This window comes from Vespula pensylvanica, chromosome 8 (genome assembly GCF_014466175.1).
Source record: "Vespula pensylvanica isolate Volc-1 chromosome 8, ASM1446617v1, whole genome shotgun sequence".
NCBI classification, from domain to species: domain Eukaryota; kingdom Metazoa; phylum Arthropoda; class Insecta; order Hymenoptera; family Vespidae; genus Vespula; species Vespula pensylvanica.
The window spans coordinates 4126507-4151597 of record NC_057692.1 but is presented as its reverse complement, the minus strand read 5'-3'; the positions used below and the strand labels follow the sequence as shown (position 1 = coordinate 4151597).

Genomic DNA, 25091 nt, shown 5'->3' with positions numbered 1-25091 from the left:
ATTATTTAAATAATATACGATATACTCGGAGCATGAGAAGATAATATTTCAACAATAGTATATTCCGTCTAATACCACATAGCTTTTAAGAGACGTTATACATAATATAATTTTTTTCAGCCTTTGTCGCTCGTCTACTGTAAACAAAAATAAACATTAGATTAACCTCGCGAGTTATCACATTAGTTTTCTTTCGTACTCCGAGCCGTAAAGATCGAAATACTTTCTTTCCGTACAACTACATTTAATCATCTTATAGGTTCGATAATTTTATAATTATTTAAATAATATACGATATACTCAAAGCATGAGAAGATAATATTTAAACAATAGTATATTCCGTCTAATACCGCATAGCTTTTAAGAGACGTTATACATAATATAACTTTCTTTCAGCCTTCATCGCTCAACTAATTTCGACAAGAAGGAACATTAGATTAACCTTTGCGAATTTTCACATTAGTTTTTTTTCGTGTTTCAAGGATTACAGATCGAAATACTCTCTTTCCATACAACTTCATTTAATCATTTTATAGATTCGACCATTTTATAATTATATAAACAAGGTACAACATACACGAAATGCGATAACATAATATTTAGGTAATAATATTTTGGTGAAGGCCATATAGAGCTCTTAAGACGCGTTGTATATATAATAAATTTCTTTCAGGCTTTGTCGCTCGTTAATGTCAACAAGAAATATCATTGGATTAACCTATCGAGTTATCACGTTAGTTTTCTTTCGTACTTTGACGACTAAAGATCAGAATACTCTCTTTCCGTACGATTATATTTGATCATTTTATAGATTCGATATTTTATAATTATTTAAATAATGTACAATATACTAGGAGTACGAGGAGATAATATTTAAACAATAGTATATTTCGTTAAATATCGCATTGCTCTTAACGCGTTATACATAATTTTTGCTATCATATCCACATATTTCAAAATTCAAGATATCCTACAACTATTTTTTTTTTCTAGCATTTTTACTATAATCTATGTTATATTTTATCACAAGCAAGATTTATTAATATCTAATATCTAATATCTATTTGTACAAATAGTTCATAAGAAACAAGAAATATAAAAATTTCATATAATTCATAAACATTCTTCCATTCATCTATCTTTGTAGAAGTATAATCTAGCGTATAATTTCTTTTTACTTTTGTTAAGAATTCGAAAAAATTATCTCCTAGTTTATTAAATTGAATTAAATTTCCGATTTTAAAATGAGATCTCGTTCATCAAAATTGGTCAAGAATTACGTCTGAATTCACTCTTGGTGTAAACCATTATAACCTAGAAAAGTATTAATAATCTTAATTTTGTCAAATTTGTTTCATAATTTATTTTGAATAACATTAGTTGATCAATAAAATATAAATATTAGTGGTTAATAAGTACTAATTTCTTTCTTTTTTCAAATTTTTACAAATAGCAAGTTGATTATTGCATAGAATATGCATTTATAATATAACAAGATACAAATATATAGTATTGTAATAATTAATATATATACACATATACAGTTGTAAATGAAAACAAATTGATATTTTCAACTTGAAACTTTATATGACTTAAATACAAAATTTTTACATCATTTATTTATAAATTATGTATCGATTAATTATATATATGACTTTTTATGTTACATTAAGTTCCATATGAAATTACTCATGTACATAAAGAGGTTGTAATAAAATATATTAAATAATATTACAAATGCATTAATAAATATTAACTGAATTATATAACAATTCCTGCGTAAATATTTCGAAATATTGCAAAATAATATACAATTTGGCACGAGAATCGTTTCAAATATATTGTACAATAAATCATGGTTTCTGTGATAATAAATTAAAATCTATATCATAAAAAAATGCCATACTTTTAGAATCATTTCCATTGTAATGTTAATGTTACTAACGGTAAAGGTTTTATTATTATTCTAAAAATATGAATAATCCTTCCAACTTATGTATCCTCAAAAATATTTGAAAGCTATTGCATGTAATATTCTTTGGATTATTTGATAATGTTTTCATAAGGATTATTATTACAACAAACTTTAAAGAACTATTAAGAATGCTAATATCATCTTACATATATGAAATATATAATCAATACTTAAAAAAAAGATTATAAACATATGATATACAAAATATATGTTTCTTTCATAAGGAATCACTTGTTTAGACTGTAATAACTTTTTTTTAAGTAATACTAACTGATCAAACTAAGATGATATAATAACAATAATATATTGTTGGAGTATTCCAAAAAATGGAGTTTAAAGTCTTAGTTGAAAGAAAAAAAAATTATAGTATATTATCATATAATATTATTCCAAAGTTAAATAGAAAAATAAATAATAAGAATATTAAATCAGGTGGTAGAACTAATTTATACATTTTTGGAAGCTTATATATATATATATATATATATATATATATATATATATATATACATATATATATGTTTCTATAAAAATCCTTGCAAATGCTTTCAGAACATAATAGATAAGAGAATAGTAGAAAAAAAAGTTAACACATATATAGATGGTTCTACTATTCTCATAGAAAAGATATTAATTCCTTATACTCTATACATTAATATAAGTATTCTATAGTGCACTTATTCTTAGTAAGAATAAAAGACTACAGAGTGCAAAGAATTAACGTATTCTCGTTTATTACTTAAAATATACTTATCATATAGTTAGTTGGGATTAGTTATAATGGAACTATCAAGCAATGAAATTTGTTAAAGTCATTTTAGAATCTGGCATAATATCTAACAAATAGTGAGGTGTATCAGTCATTGATGCAAGATCAGCTTCCAATAGGGCCAACTGTAGTTCTCTGCGTGCTTTTTGTACAACATATACCATAAGAGATACACCTACTAATATCTGTATCAAAAGGAGAAATTATTATTTCTATTATATTCAGTAATCCTCTTATATTTTTATGACTGTATAATCTTATTTAGTTAATAAATTAATTCTAAAAGATGAGTTACCTGGAAACAAAAAACAATATAACCAGTTGCTGCTGTTGATCTATCTTCTAGTACATCTTGCATTGATCTTAAACTGCTACCTAAATAAACATTAATAAGTTGAGCTGGTAATAAACCCAATGCACTAGCTACATGGTAGCGAATACCAGTTATGTTGCTAACCTGTATCATGTAATAAATATATTTAAATATTATATATACAACATATAAGAAAGATATGTAGATTATTATAATACATACAGCAAAGATTGTATTTTGTAGGCCAAAAGGTATTGGTGTTAATCTTGCAAATAGTACAACTTTAAAAGCTTGTGGACCTGAAATTACTCTAAGTATTGCTCTTGCAGTATCACTTTGTAATAATGCTCCAATTGGCAGTCTAGAAGAGAAAGCACCCAAAGTAATGTGTGCTATAGCAATACCCAAATTTGCAGAAAGAACAACCATCATTATTCCTCGCACGATACCAAAAAGATAACCACTGGCAACAATGAGGAATAAATATCCAATTACAATGGGAAAAGAAACCACTGTGAATAGTGCAACGAATATAACTGTAATAATCCAAGTATTCTGATGTTCTATCCAGAAGAGCAGCACTTTAATGTAATCTTTACATATGAAAACTATAGCTCCTAGAAGAGCTAAAGTTGCAATGGTAATTGCTACATAGCAAACAGAATTTGAACTGATGCAGTTGCAGTGTATAGACGTTGGATGTTTAGAGGAATGCACACAGGTCTCAACATGTTCTATATCTATTATATCCATGCTCAATGTATTTGCTATATATATCCATAATTAAAATCTTCCTTCTTCACCATAATCTAAGATAAAATTATAATTATTTATAAATATAATATAATATAACATAGTAAAATATATATTAAGTAACATTTATTGCTTCTTAAAAAATATAATATAAAAACTTATATAAATTAAAATTATTATAAAGTATAATTAATATTACAGTTGAAACTTTATAAATATGAAATATTAATATTACAAAATATGAATCTTTTAGGAGATATACAAATAAATTTTGTTGCCCATACAAAAGAATTTTATAAAATGACATGGATGTTTTTAATTAAAAAAAGTTTGGGTTAAAAACTTGGAATGTATTACATTCTGTCTTTATTGTCTCTTGAGCAAATATGTATTCATAGTTTATTATATAAATATATATACAAAATGATATAAAATCAATATTAATGAATATTAATCTAAATATTAAACATATAGTATGCAAAAATGTTAATAAACATATAATAAAATATGAATAATAAAAATATACTTACTCTCTAATATAGAGGATATATATGCATTAAACTTCATCATATTTCTTTTTGTTTCACATATTTTTATTCATAATAAATGTTCACGTAATACTCACGTAAAGTAATAACAATATCGAAGACAGCGATGACTTAGAAAGTATATCTCTAAACTAAGCTAACCTAATGTATTCTAACATGACGTTATATGATAATCATAATATGATCAAAGAAGAGGATAAAAGCAACCAGAATGACTACGCCTCGAATCCAAAGTTTCCCACACAAATCTGCCATCTATGTAGAGAAAACATTCAAAAGAAGAACAGCATGTCTAAATACATACGTATCATCATTAAAAATAAGTACTACTAATACAAATTTTTAGATATTTTTTATCTTTTTATTGAATATTAGTATACAATAAAAATAGTATTTTTTTAAGATCATTGAAGTAAATAACCAATAATAAAACGAGATAATTTTTCTTTTAACTAATCGCAATAAAATATCGATAAGGAAGAAAAAGAGAGAGAAACCCTTTAGTATTAATATTTTCAAGAACTTGATTCAACTATAGATTGTAAATTATAATAGTTTCTATTAATCATGAAAATGAATAAATATCGAAAATAATTACAATGGATTACTTAGCAGATTATTCTTACATATTATGTTTCGTAATTTAAATTTTCGATATATCTCGATATTCTTCATGGTCGTGAAACAAAATGGCCGCAGAGGGTGGATGTTCGGCAAATGTCAGTAGTGTGATTAAACATTTCAACTGAATAAGAATATATTTATATATTTAATTATTAAAATTAAATATTTTGAAGTAGTTACATACTATAATCATGGCAAGTATTTATGTGGATAAATATTACATTCATTAAATTATTTTTTGTCATGCCATAACCTTAGGAGGTGACATTTTTTGTCCATATATATATATATATTTTTTTTTAAATATAATTTTATTTATTTTTACAAATATTACTTTTGATTTTCCATTAGACTGATATAAAAAAAATTATTTTTACTACTATTACTTAATTATAATAATTGAAATCGAAAAGTGGAAAGAAAAGAAGATAAAATAAAAAAATTTTTTAAATTATACCATTACTTCAATTGCATTAAGGATCATGGAAGTGGGTTAATTATATTGTAAATTATCAATATTATTTATAATAGGCTTAAGTATTCCAAATAGCAATAAATTATATTAAAACTATTAAATAATCTATTTCAGATTCGTTTTATTTTAATTCAAAATAGAGCTGGTAAAACTAGACTTGCTAAATGGTACATGAATTTTGATGACGATGAAAAACAAAAATTGATTGAAGAAGTTCATGCAGTAGTTACTGTTAGAGATGCCAAACATACTAATTTTGTAGAAGTAAGTTAAGAAATTATATATTTGTAATGTTTCTTGCTATATAATAATATTTATGATGTATATTAACTAATATATAATGATAGATTAATTGTTATTTCCTCTCATATATTTAAAATATGTTTTAGTTCCGCAATTTTAAGATTGTCTACAGACGATATGCAGGTTTATATTTTTGCATTTGTGTAGATGTAAATGATAATAATCTTTGTTACTTGGAAGCAATTCATAATTTCGTGGAGGTTTTAAATGAATATTTTCACAATGTATGTGAATTGGATTTAGTCTTTAATTTTTATAAGGTAATATTTACCACTTAACAAACTTTTTATGATAAAGAAAAAGTTTTATTAGTTTATTCCCTTTTTTCATTAGAATAAGCATAGGATATAGAATTTAATACTTTGTAATTCCTTTTAACATTTGATAAAAGTAAATTTGTGTAATTTCCTATCTTAAATTTTATTAATAATGTGTTATATTTGTAGGTGTATACAGTGGTAGATGAGATGTTTCTAGCTGGTGAAATTAGAGAGACCAGTCAAACTAAAGTGTTGAAACAATTATTGATGTTGAATTCCTTAGAATAAGACAACTTATTCCTTTATAATGTATTCAGAGGTACTTTGAAGATTGTTTATTTATAAAGAAAGTTGGTAATTATGTAATTTACAATGCGTTTAAATTATTGAAAAGAATGCAGGAATATAGCTATATTATTCATAATCTTACAAATAAATGTCATATACATCACAGTAACAATTATAAATGTTACTTTACCATTTGAGTATGATAATACACGTTCCTACTTTTTGTGTTATTTGTGAAATAATATATATAATTAAAAAATATCTATTCTATTAATTTTAAGAATAAGGCATTTCTTGCAATAAACAGATATTTAATGATATAATTATTAAAATCAGATTAATTCTGATTGAAAGATAAAATGATGGTTTATTATTGAGATTATATTAAAAAACACAAGATGAACATGTTTGTTATTTAAATACAAATGAAATTGTATTTTTTTTTCTTCTTTTTTTCCTTTTTTTTTATTTAATTCTACAGAACACCTATATCTCAGTGTCATTACATTTTTTTCAAGCAGAAATGTGTTATGTAATATTACCGTGTTATGTATATACACTTTCTTTGTGCATATACGAAGAATAATCTATAATCGTACGTTAGTCAATGTTAATGTGTACCCGATGTAAAAAATATTGTTTGAAACATATGATATAAGATGCAAAAAGTTTTGTTTCTCGTATTTTATTAAATAAGAGAGACGTCGGTTCTGTGCACTTTGGCAAATTTTATTGTCATATCTCAACCATATTAAAATATCCTTCATTACAGCAACCATTAGGTAGCTTCTACACATGACCAAAAAGAAAAATATTCACCATATATTTTATTTTTTCGTAGAATTTGATACAAAAAAATTGATTAAGATATTTATTAATGTAGGATTCCATTGAAATGGTAGATGAAATACTCATTTATTTTACTTGTTATTTGAAATAATTTTTTAGAAGAAAACACAAGGATGAACAATAAAGAAAAAACTGATTGCTACGTAATAGTAAATGATAGAGTAACTTTTTTCCGGATACTCTAATATCCCAAAAATTAGCATGTATTATATAATATAATGCAAAAGAGAAGCTAGCGCAATATATTATTTGTCATTTTGTGTTGACAATTTGTTTATTATTATATCTCAAGTTAATTTGCTTATTTAAATAGTAATTATTTAATATATTCTTCTATAAAACTAAACTAGATTATGATAAACTTAACGTATATGAACAGGGAGAGAGATATCAATTTTGGGCGAAATAATACAATAGCGCCGTTTTGCCATTTATAAAGGACTAAAATTAAATGCCTTTCGCTATGTGCGATTAATGATAATTTCGTTAAATGGCAATAAAATAGTCCTAGAAGAAATATATATATATATATGTGTATATATATATGTATATATATATATGTGTGTGTGTATATATATATATATATCCGTTATTAGCAGTTACTTTCATTGCATATACGGATTATTTATTTTGTTTTTCACCTTTTCACCTTCTCTCACTTTGAATTTGTATTCTTCTATGTTTATGCATTCGTCATCTACATTTTGCTGCGTGCGCGCGCACCGTACAGAACACACACACACAGTATACACGCACATAGAAACATGTATAGTATCTTAAAATACACGAAGATAAGGCTTAAACGGCGCAGTGACAAGAATAAAAAAATGAATGTTATTCCGTACATAACACGTTGAGAACATCTCGTTTCTCCTTTTCTTTTCGATTTTTAAATTTCACACTCCGCTTGATACCAGTGAACGTTGTTTACATGGAAATGTACAAATAACGTTCAATTGACCTTTTTCTATGAACAATTGTTATTATGTATAGGAACTGATAAATTCTGTCAAAAATAGTACGAAAATCATAGCATGCAAGTGGAGTGTGTTTCATTACTGTACATTGTTTACAAGCATGCCCCTCTTGATGATTTCTTGACGAGTTATAGAATGTGTGCTTTTTCTTTAATATATTCATAGGATAATCACGTGATCGGTTTACATGACGGTTGGCTAGATAATCAAAAAACAATAACCTAAAATTATTTTTAAAAGACGGACCAGCGCGCCAAATGTACAAGTATACACATACATATATAATACCACGTTGGGGATGTGATCTAATACGTATATTGATAGTATTTTGAAGTTCGGTCAGGCGCTATCTCATGCCAAGTTTTTAAGGTACCTGTGTATTTGCTTTAACTAAACAGCATGCATATTCATGATTTGAATCTTGTTTGAAAAATCTATTTTTGACTTTAGTAATATCCAAAAAAAAATCATTTTTTGTTAAATATGAAAAGAGAAAGACCACGACGAAACGTACATAATCAGTTATTGTTGAGATCTCTGTATCGAATTTATCTTACATCGCACTTCCAAATTGATGGTTTCCTAATTCTTGTAGAATAATGATGGCCGACCAGCGTCGGTAGCATCTACTGCTGGATGCACAGGTATTCACAGAGCACAAAGAGTACTTGGCTATAACAAACATTTTATTCAACTATCATTGTGGTATCAGATATAAACGAACATTTTTATCATCGTTAAAAGTACTAAACCGAATGGCCTAAGGTACGCGTATAAGTGTGAGCGTGTGAACTGTGTATGAATGTATGTATGTGGTTTTCGTCTCATATTTCTGCTGCTATAAGACGTCTTGTGTCAGCATAATGTGACCACCCCTTTTAAATAAAATTATATCTAGGCGCATCTTCATGCGTCATAGACTTGACACAAATGCGATAATAACAGCAACGTTAAAAAATATAATACAATAGGGGGCAATTACAGAATGAAAAAAATAATACATGTTTTGTATTTGATATCACATACAGCCCGGGCCAATCTGTACTGGACATGTATCTTAATCATATTAGATTTCGTACTGTAAACCTTTTTACTTCGCGAACTTCTACGTACATTGTGAATATCGAATAATTTTTAAATGTTGTTGTTTCTCTTTTTTCTTTTCTTTTTTTTTTTTTTTTTTTTTTTTACAGATCTTTCAAAGAGTAATGGGCAATGTGAGATATCTCAGTCTTAATGACGGGATCGATGAAGCCGTTGTTACAAACCAGAATGATTGTGGTGCAGAGGAGTATGTAGTTGACGATACAATATATCTGCTGTTGCTGTGTTGTATTAGGATGTAGACTGGGAGTTAATGTATAGTTCAGATATACTGAACTTATAAAAGTGGACGCAGTTCTTCCAAGGGCATCAGAACCCCACTTGTAACTCCGTCCATACTTCCCAATCCGTTTGTTCCATGAACTGGTAAGCTGTTCACAGTCATGCTACGGTCATCTGTAACGACCTTCTAATTAAAAAATTGATTCGAATAGAGATCCATAAATTATTTTACGAATGTAAGAGATAACAGGATTTTTATAGGTATTAACGAAAATGAGAAATTAACTACATACATACATACATACTTTATATATATATATATATATACATACACATACATATATACATATATATATATGCATATATAAATATAATTCACATATTTATATATACAAATGAATTAAAATGAGATCTTATATATAACAAAGTAATTAATACAAGATATCAGTACATGCAAAATTGTGATAAAGTTTTGACATTGCATATATCTTTCCTTATAAGTGTTATTAATACAGGAATACTAATAACAACAAAATTTTTAGGAATGTCGTACTTAAATCTACATGTAATAGAGTAAATTTACATTTAATTACAATTATTTCTCAAAAAATAAGCATTTTTAACTTTAAATATTATATTCTTAAAATAAGATAAAGTGTAACAACTATATTGTGTTCCTATATATTCCAACATTCCTCTAAATTGTTAATATTCGTATTCCCATAACTTCTTTTACTATTCATATACACATTTTGTTTTCATCGTATAATACAGATAGAATGGTGTCTACAATTTTCCACCTGGAAGTAGTTATGGAACATTCAGAAATATTACTATTAATATTACAAGATCATATTAATACAATAATAAAGAGATGTCATACATTTTATAATAAAAAAAAAATTAGAAAATAAATATACATAAAGCTTATATATTTATATAAGATATATATATTTATATAATATATAAATATAAATATATATAAGGTATCAATAAGATATATAAAAGGTTTTAATTTCTTAATATATAAATAAAAATAGTTTTAATTTGACATTTACCTGGGTTGCTACTCACCTACAGGCAATGAGCCTGCCATGGGAGTAGGTGATGATGATACCATATTTAATCGACCCTGTTCTTTTACTATGGGATCTATAAGTCAAAATACAATATACATATTTCATTTTAATAATCTCCAGAAAATATACGAATTAATTTGCAATGAAGTATTATTAAATTAAAACATACATTGTATCATATTTTTCATATTTTTTTTCCTTTTCTAATTTACTTACAAAAGTAAGGATGGTCCATAGCCTCACGTGCTGTGAGTCTTTCAAAATGGTCATAACGCAAAAGTTTGTCAAGGAAATCAAGACTTTCGGGCGAAACTAAGTGTTGATTTTCTGAATGCACGAAACGTTCCCAACGCTTACGCGAGTGCCTTCCTAATATGTCATTAAAACGAGGATCTAATTCGATATGATATTTATCAAGATATTCCAATAGTTCTTCGGTTCCAAGAACTTTTGCAATTCTAACTAGTTGGTCGTAATTGTCATGTCCATGAAAGAATGGTTCTTTTCTAAAAATCATACTCGCGAGCATACAGCCCAACGACCACATATCTAGGGAATAGTCATACATCTAGAAAAAAAATATTGCACACCTTTTATATATGTTACCTATATTCATACTTAGTCAAAATTAATACTTTGTAATAATAATTATATTAGCGAATATATATATATATATACATATATGTAGTATAATATAAAAATATGTAGAATAATATTTCAAGTAACTCTAAAGAAAATTATTATCTGTTGTAAAACAATAAATCATAAAGTTATTACTAATTATAGTAATATATATACGTATAACACACCTGATAATCTACAAGTAGTTCTGGACCTTTAAAATAGCGTGAAGCTACTCGGACGTTGTACTCTTGCCCAGGATGATAAAATTCTGCTAGGCCCCAATCAATTAACCGCAACTTTCGATTTTCATGGTCTATCATAACATTGTGCGGCTTTACATCTCTGTGCATTATACCCATGCTGTGACAGTAGTCCAATGCCTATGTAGAATAACAATATTCCGAAAGATTATTACATAGTTAAACATGGTATTTTTACATTTTAGAAATACTTATTACATTATGCTTAACTGAACTATCACAAGAAACATTTCAAATATTACAAATAAATAATTAAAATAACAATTTGTACATATCAACAAAATAACTAACTAAAAAATAAAGCTGTTTTAAATATTGAAAATATTTCATAAGTAATTTACTTTCTAACTCAGATTCACATAATGTTTATACTTCAAACAATAAATTTGAGTATTTATCTACATCTAAAATAAGAAACATTTAATAAATAACTTAATGTAATAATATTACTTAAATTAATCAACAACTAAAATATTTTACATAATTTAAGCACTAAAAACTGAGCACTGAAACTAAAACATTTATCAATTTTTTTTCCATGATATATACTAATAGTATATTTCTTTAAATTTAATACTTGTAGATTCATATCTTTAAAAATGGAAATTGTAAATAAATTGATATGAAATAAATATTTGTCGAGCTCTTTCTTGAACCTACATATACACCTACATCTATCAAAACAATAATCTCGAAGATTCATCATGGATTGATATTTGGTTCCATTGCAATTAACTATACACGCACTTTTAATAGTTCGTAGAGGTAGTATCTTATGTCGTAGTCTGTTAGAGTCTGGTATAATTGCTTGAAATCTGTGTTGTTGACATGTTCAAAAATCAGTGCTGGTGTCCTTGATACTGGATCTTTAACAACTGCTTGGAGTGTAATTATGTTGGTCCCGCCTTTAAGATTTTCTAAGATTTTTATTTCCCTTTTTATTTTCTTCTTTTTTACAGGCTATAATGGTAAAAAGAAAAGTATTAATAATATTATGTAATATTAATACATTGACATTATTGTAAAAAATATTGTGTATTATTCATGATACCTTCAAGATCTTTACAACACATTTTTCAGTGGTCGTTACATTTATGGCTTCAAATACTTCACTATACTTTCCTCTGCCAAGTTTTCTTACTAACTGATAATCATCTTGCTGTCTGTAAAAAGAAAGAATTATGTCGAAATAACTTTTTTTCTTAGTTATATTTATTACATCTGATTACATATCATTATTGGCTCAAAAGTATAAATATAAAATAGTTTATATTAACTTACCCCCAATCAACAACATACGATTCATAATCCCAATAATCCCTAGATTTGTGTGAATTCACATCTGCATAAACTCTTGCTCTGCTTGGTAGTGCCATTTTCTCAACTATATGTGTGTTTTTATTTGGTGTACTGACAGCGGTACTGTCTTGGCCAACTACCAAATTCTTATCGTTACTAATTGATCTCAATTTTCCACTTGGCCACCCACAAACACGTGCTGACAAAAGTAAACCTAAATAATGAATAAATAATTAAATAGATATATTATAAAAATAAAAATGTTATATAAAATCATAAAGAAATAATATGTTCTACAAGATAGTTAATTATAGCTTTGTATGATCTAATTTAATATGTATACTACAGATTCATGCAGCAAGTTGCTAACAACTGAATATGAAAACAAAGTAAATAGTATTTTTTCTACATTTATTTTAAATATCACTTATAATTTCCATAAAAAATAAGGACTTTCATTTAAATTTTATGTTTAAATAAATATAAAATAATTTTTATAAGTTTCTGACCATTAATAATAAACAAAATACTTATGTATAAAACATATTACTTTTTATAGAAACATATACTAATTGGAAATACTTATTACTTTATATTAAAAGAATAAAATATAAGAGAATATAAGTAAACTATTGTTATTGACAAAAAAATTCAAAAATATATTTTTTTAAGCAATCTTGAAAATGTGATATCAAAATATTCTGAAACATCTAAATCAAAACAATTGGTTATATAAAAAGACTGGTTATCAACTTGTATAAATATAGAAAAAATATTACCGTATTAAAAAATAACAAATAAATTTATACTTTATCTAAAGTATCAAGTAATTATTGCTGAAGTTATATATAATTAAACTTATTAAACATAGCCAAATTACTCTATTAGTATCTATGTTATTTATATACACATATGTTAAATACATATATGATATATATACAATTATAAATGATCTACTATATGTTGTAATATTTAAGTCAATATAAAACATTAAATGTGTTACGAAATAATATATCGATCAAGTAATAATCATAGAAAGTAATTAACAACATACAATGTATATTTACATGGAATAAGATAAATATAAGAATCATACTGTAGTGTTTTCATGGATAACTTTAAATATAGCGGACTTAACTTTACGTTCATGATTAAAAATATATATGATTACGTATAACAGAGTATCTTATTGGGACAAGAAAGTATATTTATAGGAAGTAAACTAAATTTGATTTACAGAAATGCAACAGAGAGAGTATCTAGCAGTCAAAGTAGAATACATGTAGATACTTATTGATTGTAAGGTATATAAGCCTTATATTTGGTTGATATACTTATTACAGTTTCTGTATTAAAAAATTCCTATTTAGTAAGATAATTTGAAGTAAATAATAAGAAAGATTATATATGTAAGTAAAGAAGCACTGATGGATACTTTTCTTGGATTATAATTTAAATGTAAAAATATTCTATTATCGGCGCATGGAGTAGAGGCATGCACACGCATAAGACACGAACACACATGTACGAAGAAAATCACACGCCATCGCGGTAGGACAACCGATGTTAGCTTATTTCGGGCTCACCTAAAGCATTCCGTGTCCAAATTTTGACTGTTTTGACTGCAATAGGATTCCAAATTTGTTGCAATACTAAGAAAGTTGCGTATGGGATTCCTGAGGCCGCGCGAGCTTGACAAACTCGAGATTTTTACGGGCGGCCGGCTTCTCAAACGAGCGAGGTCCAAGATGGCAGCCGGCACCCAACCACAAACTTCAGAAGCATAGATAGAAAACGATTCCAATTTTATTTTCAATGTTACCAACGAATTAACTTTACATTATTACTGTTAATACGTATACTTATGCTTGATATAATTAATTTTGAAAATATTAATATTGTATTATACAAAAAAAAAATTTTTTTTGTTGCAATTATATATATAACTTCCATATTTATTGAACTATGTATATCGTTTTTTTCAAAACTTATAACATTGGAGAAGCAATACTATTTTTTAACAAATGAAGTTTCAATAATAAATATATTATATCTTTACAAGTAATAAGCACAAAAAAATTAAAATAGCTATAATAGAAATGTTAAAGAATTAAAATTTAGCCATCGATTAATATTTTTTAAAACGTATAAGTTAGATCACACCATGTGGTCATACCAACCACATTATTTTAACTTGGTTTTTATTGAATCAATATGGAACTTAAATTTGAAATTATTTGGAAAAGTTAATAAAATTAAATATATTACGTAACTTCACGAAATATATTTCTATTGTTATAGAATTGTTTGTTAACATAAATATGAGAAAAAATGATATTCTATTTATAGATTATGTACCATATAAATATGCATATATACGATGCGAAAATTAAGTAAAATTTTTTTTTTTTTTATTAAGCAAATAATTTTTTATAAATGACAAATTTTGACAATCTATTTAATACTCTTTATACTGTATACGCATGTATATATATATATACATAACATATGTAATATAGTAAAGTGATTTTAAGTTATCGTTCTGAAAACATTCTTTTTCTGCTCGTTTTCTTTGTTTTTTTTGATGCACTTTGTCTCCTTTTTCGCGCGCTATTTTTTTCAAGAAATTTCCTTGCCTTTATGCGATCGTAGAATTTCCCTAGTATATGAACATTATCATTGGACAAAAGAGGACCGTTATATAAAAACGTATGTTACACGAAGAAGTTCGCGGTATAATACATGTATACGGGCCTGCAATTCTGAATGTAAGCGTCTTTTTGATGTGACTCGAAATGCGAACTAAATTGTGTTTTCAGAACGTATACAATAGGCAGGCAGAAGCCGCATGAGTGAAAGGGTAATGACGCGCAGAGGAGGTGATCATCACAGTGTTTTTTTAACAAATGGCTCTATCCGAGGTGCACGATGTAGCTACGATTATTAGCAACAATTGTTTCAGTGTTGACAAGGTAAAACTTTTTTCAAGTTCACTTTAGTCGAGACACAAAAGTGAAGTTTGATTTTGTACTGTTCGTACAGTGAAAAAAATCATTTCGATCAAGATGCTTTGGAGCTATATAAACTGACAAATGACAATTAAAAAAATCTATTTTTATTGTATTTATCTCTTTTCAAGAAGAGTATTTCTCGATGAACGATTGCTTTCATTGAAATGAATTTCAATCAAATAAATAGAAGTTACCTTTGTGAAATGATATATCGATGTCCTTTGTTACATGAGAAAGTTTCGATCGTTTAAAATTTGAAAATCATTTGCAATAGACAATGCACCGTTTACTTCTGTTAGAGCAATATAGTTAAAGAAACATATAATTTAAGTTATTTAGATTGTATAAATAATGTATGTGCGAATTTTTTTTTTATTTATTTAAAATTTTTTGTTTAGTCATTAAATAATTATTTCAATACATTTCATTATAATTTATATTCATAATCAAATGGTAGTTGATTTCAAAAGGTCACTTATAAAGTGAAATATTTAATTTATTAAATAATTTTAATGAAGAGCTATTCTAAAGATACTCTAATTAAATATTTTTGCTTTTGTTTATTCAAGTTTTATATTCTTAATCATTGGAGTGAATTTATATTACGATCTTATCGAATGTCGAGTCTTAAATATATCTTTTAATATGGTATATATTTAGTATATACCATACTAAATGGTATTAATATATAATTAATATGGTATTATATATACGTTATAATTAAATGGTATTATATAAATAATATAGTATTATTATATATTCAATATATCATTGTTTCAATAGCATTCTAATCTTAAATATTATATTTTAATCATTTATAGAATGCAGATAATAGTTTTTCTTGAAATTTATTTGCGTTTATATAGATTCATATATATATATATATATTATCTTCAATTTATAACAGCATAATATCCAAATACCAAATTAATTAAATTTATGTCGATGTTATTATTATGATACATCTTTTAAATCTCCATTATTTTGTAGATATTGATGATTTAAAATCTTCATCATCTGTTTTTTAGATGAATTTGGAAGATGAGGACAATCAAGATTTAAACAATTCCATGGTCAATGATTTAGTTTCCAAAATTCTCGATGATGACTCTACCATCATTGATCATACTTATAACAATAGCTATAATAGCAATTTTCCGTTTTTATCATTACCTCATTTTTGCAATGTCAATAGAATGGAGGATAATTTAAAAATTCCTCAAAATGATGCAATTGATTGTAATGATCATTATACACTGAACAAATTGATGAACAATAGTTGTAACTCAAATATAATTGATCAAAATTCTAGTAATCTTTGTCAAGAGTTAAGAACATTAAGTCTGAATGGATGCATGGAACAACCTATTATATCAGCAGATCAAAGAAATTTATATAGTAGTGGAATGTTAAGAAGCGGATATACTAGTAATTCTCATCAATTTGCTGCACACTCTACCAATGAAAGTTGCTGTAGTATAACTAATCCATCAGTTTGTAACGCTTTACTGACAACAGCAGATGAAATAAATTATACAAAACAGTCTTCTAGTTGGCCAGAAACTTTAATGACTCCAGTAACTACACAAGATACGCTCACAAATTATCAACGGATTCGAACATCTATTGATTCAGATTTAAATTTTAATGATGCTTTAAATTTAGCCTCAGAATCACCAAATTTGACTGTTATGAATGAAGCAGTATACTATAATAGCTTTAGATCAAGTGCACCTTTAAATTTACACGATAATCCTACAGTTGCGACTCATGATTTGTACAATATGACTGGAAATAATCAAACTTATAGACCAAATTCAACAATGATAAATCTTAACACGGATGCTTCTTTTGGAACAAGTTCTCCACTGCAGCATTTCACTTCTAGTGATATAACTCTGCAGAATTGTTTTGGAAATAATACTCAACACAATGGTATTGCAGAGTACAAAGATTTATACGAACCTATTAGATTAAGTACCGGAAATGTTACTATGAATAATGAACAAGTTTGCTTACTACAGCAGCAAACATCTAATTATCAAATAGATCGATCTGTGGACCAAAACCATAAGCATCCAATTGACTGTTTTCCTTGTACTAATGAATGTGCTGTGCCATCTATTAATGATTTAGACACAAATGAGAATATTTGCATTAGTAGCAATTATGACCATAGAACTGATAATAATTTATTAAAGATTATAAATACTAAGCCAAAGACTATGGAGACAAAAATGTACTCCTCTATCGGTTTTCCAAAAAATATAAGCTCGCGAGATGAAAATGAGGCAATAGTTAAATATGATTATCATAATTATCAACATAATGTTACAAAAAATGTGGAGAACTTGAAAACACTGTCGCAAAACTTTACGCCGTATCACAAGGATTTGAAGCAATCTCATACTAATCCTGCATATAAAATGCAATCATGTGGTTCATCTGATAAAGTGGCTTTTACATCAAGAAATCGTTTGACCAATAAGATTAATGAATCTGCTCTTGGAAGAGATGTTTTCAATTATGTCATAAAACAACATCAAATGCCAAGTGTTCAAAATATATCTAGTATTCCACCACCTGATATAATGTTTAATTCAACTTTAATACCAAATATGACTGCTGGAAGACCTGGATTATTCTCTCCAATGATGCCAGTTCCTGTTCCACTTCCTATTCCACCTATTTACTCAATGTTATATGGTGGAGGACTCAATCTTAAAGGCAGTAATACTATAGCAAGACGCACAGGTCCATCAAGTATATTGCATCTTAGATTAGAACAAACTTATGAACAATTTAAACAATTAGAAAAAGAAAGGAAGAAATGTGAGGCTGGATTGGCTGCACAGTTTCCTGGAAAAAGAGTAACCAGTGCAAATAATATACCTATTCCACGACTTCAAGGAAATCCATCAAGAGTAGATCGATTAATTATTGATTATCTACGAGAACATGCCCGGGTGATCACATTAATAGCAAAAGTAAATGCTACAATTATATTAACTTTTATTGCATTAAATTACAAAATTATTTTATTTTATAAATATATTTCACTTTAATAGTAAAATATATATAATTTAGAGAAACTTTTAATGAAAACTTGTACATTTAAATGATTATATTTGATTATAAATATGTACATTTTAAAGATTTTGTTATGTTGCAAAAATTGATAATATTGATTTACATTTTTTTGATATTAATTAAAATTTTTTTTTTAAATTATTTATGAATAATATATAATTGCACTGATTTTGCCTATCAGATGGAATGCTTGCGTGGAAGTTCAATGAATCAACGTATACACAAGGCAATGCAGTATTGGCTAGAAGCAATCAAATTTGTTCAAGACTGTCGAAAGCAGGAGATCGCGAATGCTACCAAACGTCAAAAAGAAAATCCTCATTGCATTCTCGTCTATAATGATAATGGTAAGTTATCTTTTTATTAATTTTGTCCATGATATTGTGTTATATAATACACGAATTATTGCACAGCATTGCTTTCGCTAAGGAGCTCGCTCATGTGTCTATTGGTGTAACTCGATATTGTTATGGTTCTATCAATATTCAAGTGCTACCCGGATCCGTGTAGCAAAAAACATAATACGGATGATCACAGACACAACGGTTATGTGAGTGGCATATATTTTTTTTTATTTTAATTATTTTGATTTTTTTTTTTTTAATCCTGTCTGTATTCAGAGTATGTTATTGATGATGATACATATGTGTCCTGTTAAATAACTGCTTTTTATCACACATTCTATATTGAGACTATGACCCCTGTAAATCTCAATAAGGTTGGGGTGCTTTTAAATAGATTTTTTTAGTAAGATTTTCATAAATTAGATCCAAAGAACAGCCTGAGATATTAAATTACATTTTATTTGATATAGTTTGAATGAGAATATCTTTATATGTATAAATAAATTAGTAGTAGATATAGTACTTTTATATGAAAGAGAAGTATCTGCAACATTGCATTAGAAATCACATACACTTTTATTTGAAGTTTATTCTTTAGAATATACTTATACTTGTCATGATTGTACTATAATATTTATATGACTCTTATGAAAGATGCATCAGCTCTACCATGTAGTAGTAGTTTGTTAATAGTATCTTCTAGTAATACATGTTGCAATAAAAATATATTTGCCTAAACCAGAAGTCACCAAAGATCTTCCTTATATTATGTTTACAATATGTACATATATATATATATATAATGTATAAAATATATAATACATATATATATATATATTGTTCAATTAATTTTTTTTTATTTGGACAACTATTTTTTTTTTATAGATATGTTCTTATAGTAAAGAATACAAATTTGTTGTATAAAATTGTTGCTCCTTATATTTAAACAAAAAGTGAAGTAGGTCATCGATATAATAATATAATATAATAATAATAAAAAATCATTGTGTGTGAATATCATTAAAACATTGATATAATGTCCAAGGTGTTTATTTTCAGGTATTATTGTGTATTTCATTGCACAAAATTCCATAGCATGTTATCAGCAAAAAAAGTAGAGTTATGAATAAATTGATATCTACATTTTTAAACAAAAAATACGAATTTATTAGTATAGCATGTTAACTCTTTAGGTACGTTTAATTAGACGTGTTCTGATGGAGTTTTTGCTTATTTTGCATTGACTTTATTGAATTCATATAATTTATTAAATATGCAGATAATAAATAATTTTTTAATAAAAATTATTAATATTAAATTATATATATATATATCTATTCAACTGGTTAAATAGTGGTGGAAGTTATAAATTTGTTCAATATAAACGATTATACTTTTTTAATAAACGATTTACATCTTTATGAATTAAAAAGAACAGTTATATGTTTATTATATTAAAAAAATAAAATTATCTAAAACTTCATATTCTATATTATGAAATTCTATATAGTGAAATTTTTTTGTTGTTAAAGAAAAATAGAACCTTCCTAAGTTATATTTTTTATTATTAAATTTCTAAATCTTGAAGTATATTGAAACTTTGATTTTTATTGATGCAAGATTAAATTATAATGAATATATTAAAAAATATATTTACAAACAATATAGTTGATAAAAATAAAACAAAATATTTTGTATTAATAACAACAAAAAATAATATGCAGATAGCTAAAATGGAATAGTACTTATGTGATCTATTTTTTCTGCTTTCAGATATATTAACTCTGGCCAACAGTGTTCATGAATTGACAAAGGCATCTCGTTATGCAAGAAGTGGTATGTACAATGCAATGCAAGCCACGTTGCTGTGCGATTTGGATTTAGAGAAGAAAATCGTTGAGACTTCTGATGATCCAGTTCTTGTGATAAAGCGTATTGAAAATCAGAAAACTGCTGGGATCAGCAACCTTTCTAATAATAATTAAAAAGTTCATGAAGATTCTTGCTTGTACATTGGTTGATAACAGCTTTTTATGTATTTGGCGTTCACAAACATTTTTCAGTGGCTTCTAGAAATGTTTTCAATAACCTTCTCTTTAAAACTTAGAATGGCACTACATACAAAAGCTACTTGGAGAGAGTTATGTGTGTTAGCTTAAATGAGAAAATATTTCCACTTTTATTAGTTCACATCTGTGAAAGCTAAGTCTACTAACTTTTTACAAGTTATTTGTATAACTCCATAGTTTTCTAATGTGTATTCAATACTTAAAATCTTATAACATAAAGGGTGTTTATGGAGTATTTTGATGTGCACAATTTAAGGTTCGAGTGTACGTCACATAATTGTATGTAACTTTGCTTATTTGATGGTACTATAGAAAGCAAAATGAACAAATGCCAATTTTCTTTATTCATCATAGCTGAGACCATGTATTTATTTTCTAAATTTATCGAATTTTTTAATTCATACAAAAAAATTCTTCCTATGTAAGCATCTGAAATGATCATTGATTGAGTTACTCAGTTGCGCCATAGGATAAATAATCTAGGCTACATTTTATCGATATTGATTTAGATAATAGGAAATAATATTTTAGACTAGTTCAATGTGGCCTTCCTTAAATATATGACCCAGATGTGTGTCAAGTAGACAATTCCTTCGAAACTTTAGGCGATATTATATATTCTCCAATACTTTAAAAGATTAATATTTGTAAAGGTGCAATCGGATTCGTTTCGATATATGCAACATTTTTGTTGTCTTTAATATATAATTCAAATGCTAACAATTGTACTATGTGCATTATTCACTGCAGTACATATACTTAAGACACATTGGTTGCATATAAGATTAATGCGCAAATTAGGTACAGAGTATTCACCGATAAACGCACAATCACATAACATTTATGTACACATGCTAAACTTTTCATATATCGTCCATTTACACATATCTGTGTGCATAGATGTAACATAATCTCGTGAGTGTGCATAATAACAACGACATGATATTTCTGACAAGCAGAGATATCTTAGTAAATTAGTAATATAGTAATTATAGTACATTGAAGAGAAAAAAAAATATATATATATACAATAGCGACACATTGTGTTGGCTTCTTTGATGTCAGTTGTTGGGTCTGTGTGATCTTAAAACTGCCTCGAGCATCTGATTGGTGTTATGAGAATACTTGAATAATTTAATTGAAACATTGTACTTGGTAATGCTATGAAATGACCTAACCACTGCTGCCTAATATAGTATAAAGCATATTACATATATTAACAAAATAGGGTTTGTGAGATAATAACGACAGTTTTAGATATATCATTCTTTTATAGATAATATATGTAGTTCAATACTTGCAAAATGTAATACATTTATAGTGATGTGTATGCTTTGTTTTGTTCTGTGAGGTACTTAGTACAAGGATTCTAGAAATAGAGTAAAATTTTCTCCTTTAAGAGCACACTTTTTGAAAGATATTATATATGTAGTTTAGACATGTTTAAATATATCCTCTTTAAGGATTTAGTGTGGGATATTAACACGTTTTGAAAAATAATGTATTTGTAATTCAGGAATTTTCTGCATTTACTCCATCTTTAAGAATAAGAGAATAATGAATTCCTTAGATCTCCTAGAACATTAGAATGTAGAATGGGGTTTTTTCAAAGCTATAGAAGATACAGTTGTATCTTCTTTCTACTAATATCACATCCGCCCAATATTAAATGCAGATTCACTCAGATACGACATTGAAATATGGAAGCCTAGGCATGCTTTAAATCACTATTATCCGTGTCGCTACTGTATATCATTTTACATCATGACTTTAGGAAAGTATAAATTTAATCGATTATATTATAATGCTTCATGAAAGCAATTGTTTTTCACGTTATATATTATTATCAGTTTTACTTCGTGTTAAGTGACCACTAGTATTCAAGACTTTATATCTCTTAGCAAACTTGCTACGCTTATTCGTGGTTAACTTTAACCAGGGATGTGAGGTCAATAGGATTTCACTGCCCAAACATATTTATGCACAAATTTAAAAAATTATAATTGTAAAATGGAAGTTTATGTTAAGTTGATAAATCTTACATTTATTTTATTTAGATTTCCTATGGCCTCATAATTCTAGCTAATCGCACACAAACGGCAATGCTATTTTTGTACAACTATGTTTAACAATTTTATGAATATCTAAATGTTGGGGCCAATCAGATTGTATTTCTGTAAAAGCTAATTATCACATCCCCAGTTAAGGTTTAATCTGTATAAGAAAATACTTATCATTCGGGAGCATGCATTATTTGTGTATTTGTATATAATTGCAAGGATTTCTAAAGCAATTGTAAAAAAAAATATATGTCGATAGATATGTCTTCGGTAGTGCGTATAGTATGATTGAGTGGTCGTTCCAAATGTTGAAAGTTGTGTTTTAGTTTTTCAAATATATATAATCAGGGATCTTCTTTTATTAATTTATATTAATATTTCTTATAATATGACCTTATATATATATCGACGTAATCGCTGGCTGTTCATCCCTTGTCCAAGAGATACTTGTAAATGTGTCAATTTTGACATTAACTCCGATAAAAACGTTGCAATATTACAATATTAGACTGTATCGCATTAGTTTACGTAATAATATATTGCGGATTATATAATATTACCTCAAAACTTGCCATGAAACAAGTCTTCTTTTCAGTGTAAGCTGTCATAAGGGACATGAGTTGAACATCCAGTATGTTAACACATGTGATAATGTTAAATAATTTATGCTCTACGTTAATTCAAACTAACCGGAAATAATGAGAAAGTAGTGAATAATTAAACATTAAATTGAATATCAATCGTGATAGGAAACGCGCGCGATGTGCGAACTATAATTATTATAAAATTATTGATACTTTTGATTGGTGTGTTTGTTTCCTTTTCTTTTTTTTTTTTTTCTTTAGCTTATTATACGAAGTTAACATTGTAAAAAAAAAAACACAGGTCTATATAAATTTTACAATTTTTGGTAAATTTCTTGTTTTCCTATATATTTGTTTATATTTATTTCAGTATAAAAAAAAAAAGTAAAATTTAATTAAAAAACAAAGTGCACGCATTTCTCTAAAGCATATACATACGTGCTTGTAAGAGTCACAATATTGCATTATACATTTGTATGGCGATTGATTCCATTATTGTCATACTTTATACTAATGGTTGCTTTTCTTATTAATTTTACGATGTAGGTACATACATACGTACGTTATACGGTTTATGGTATCAAAGGAAAGAAAGAAAAAAAGAAGTGTTATGCAATATGTAGTATTTATCTCATCAGATCTCTTTCACAATATGAATAGACATTAAAATTTATTGTATTTACGGGACAAGGATAATATATACAAGGAAGAATATGAGCGTATGATTATGAAAATTATTTAATATATTTTCACATTTCGATTTGAATTATATAAAAATTGGCAAGCACGGAAAAAGTAAGTATATTTCTTTTTGGAAAGAAAAAAAGAATAATTCTCTTTTACGTAGCGTAATAAAATTTTAAGTATAGCGTGTGTGAGTGTGACAGAATATGCTTTTTAATAGCTCAAATGATTTATTGCATTTTCATAATCATTTGCTCATACAAGGACGTACACTCCACGGGCACGGCTTTCGTTCCGTCGTTGAGTAGGACAAAAAAGATATTAATAATATCGCGTATTCATTTTTGATACGATATATTACGATCGATGATAAAGGATCATCTCTCGTTGATCAAGGAGGGGAAAAACTTCATATAATAAGGTGCCTACGATAAACGGAAATATCTAAATGTGCGATTTCAGATTTACGTCCTTTTCCAAAAAAAAAAAGAGAAAAAAAAAAAGAAAGAAAGAAAGATAAATTCTAT

The 25091-nt window shown here is 26.7% G+C and overlaps 4 protein-coding genes and 1 long non-coding RNA gene across 14 annotated transcripts in view; 3 read left to right on the top strand and 2 right to left on the bottom strand.

Annotated features, from left to right (window-relative positions):
- LOC122631218 overlaps window positions 1-988 on the top strand; it is a 1712-nt gene extending 724 nt beyond the window's left edge. The window contains exons 2-4 of the long non-coding RNA XR_006327648.1: window positions 121-259; window positions 397-603; window positions 674-988. This is a non-coding gene — a long non-coding RNA (uncharacterized LOC122631218). The remainder of the gene's footprint in view (window positions 1-120; window positions 260-396; window positions 604-673) is intronic.
- Window positions 989-2683: 1695 nt separating this feature from the next.
- LOC122631214 (transmembrane protein 64) lies at window positions 2684-4632 on the bottom strand. 2 transcript variants are annotated; one of them, XM_043816620.1, is made up of 5 exons: window positions 4436-4632; window positions 4341-4343; window positions 3280-3866; window positions 3040-3201; window positions 2684-2929 (listed from the first exon to the last, which is right to left on the bottom strand). In XM_043816620.1, exons 3-5 carry the CDS (start codon window positions 3808-3810, stop codon window positions 2765-2767), a joined length of 858 nt encoding a protein of 285 aa, XP_043672555.1. In that variant the 5' UTR covers window positions 3811-3866; window positions 4341-4343; window positions 4436-4632; the 3' UTR covers window positions 2684-2764. The 2 variants fall into 2 exon arrangements, with proteins under 2 accessions (XP_043672555.1, XP_043672554.1); XM_043816619.1 differs by having other exon boundaries at window positions 4341-4630.
- A 391-nt stretch (window positions 4633-5023) lies between these two features.
- Window positions 5024-7025, top strand: LOC122631217 (AP-2 complex subunit sigma). The gene is made up of 4 exons (XM_043816623.1): window positions 5024-5176; window positions 5572-5721; window positions 5847-6020; window positions 6207-7025. The coding sequence occupies exons 1-4, from the start codon at window positions 5174-5176 to the stop codon at window positions 6306-6308; spliced, it is 429 nt and encodes a 142-aa protein (XP_043672558.1). The 5' UTR covers window positions 5024-5173; the 3' UTR covers window positions 6309-7025.
- On the bottom strand, window positions 7017-14495 carry LOC122631211 (casein kinase II subunit alpha). Of its 6 annotated transcripts, XR_006327646.1 has the most exons (9): window positions 14309-14495; window positions 12705-12936; window positions 12475-12586; window positions 12171-12383; window positions 11349-11543; window positions 10756-11107; window positions 10519-10612; window positions 9403-9634; window positions 7017-8806 (listed from the first exon to the last, which is right to left on the bottom strand). XR_006327646.1 is itself a non-coding variant. In XM_043816611.1 (8 exons), exons 2-7 carry the CDS (start codon window positions 12797-12799, stop codon window positions 10527-10529), a joined length of 1053 nt encoding a protein of 350 aa, XP_043672546.1. In that variant the 5' UTR covers window positions 12800-12936; window positions 14309-14495; the 3' UTR covers window positions 7017-8806; window positions 10519-10526. The 6 variants fall into 6 exon arrangements, 5 of the variants coding, with proteins under 5 accessions (XP_043672546.1, XP_043672544.1, XP_043672543.1 ...); XM_043816611.1 differs by lacking the exon at window positions 9403-9634; XM_043816609.1 differs by having other exon boundaries at window positions 8803-9647.
- A 937-nt stretch (window positions 14496-15432) lies between these two features.
- LOC122631209 (meiosis-specific coiled-coil domain-containing protein MEIOC-like) lies at window positions 15433-23661 on the top strand. 4 transcript variants are annotated; one of them, XR_006327645.1, is made up of 5 exons: window positions 15433-15694; window positions 16762-18720; window positions 19005-19170; window positions 19237-19373; window positions 20941-21077. XR_006327645.1 is itself a non-coding variant. In XM_043816602.1 (4 exons), the coding sequence occupies exons 1-4, from the start codon at window positions 15571-15573 to the stop codon at window positions 21150-21152; spliced, it is 2349 nt and encodes a 782-aa protein (XP_043672537.1). In that variant the 5' UTR covers window positions 15434-15570; the 3' UTR covers window positions 21153-23661. The 4 variants fall into 4 exon arrangements, 3 of the variants coding, with proteins under 3 accessions (XP_043672537.1, XP_043672538.1, XP_043672536.1); XM_043816602.1 differs by lacking the exon at window positions 19237-19373 and having other exon boundaries at window positions 15434-15582; window positions 20941-23661; XM_043816603.1 differs by lacking the exon at window positions 19237-19373 and having other exon boundaries at window positions 15434-15601; window positions 20941-23661.
- The last annotated feature ends 1430 nt before the right edge of the window (window positions 23662-25091 follow it).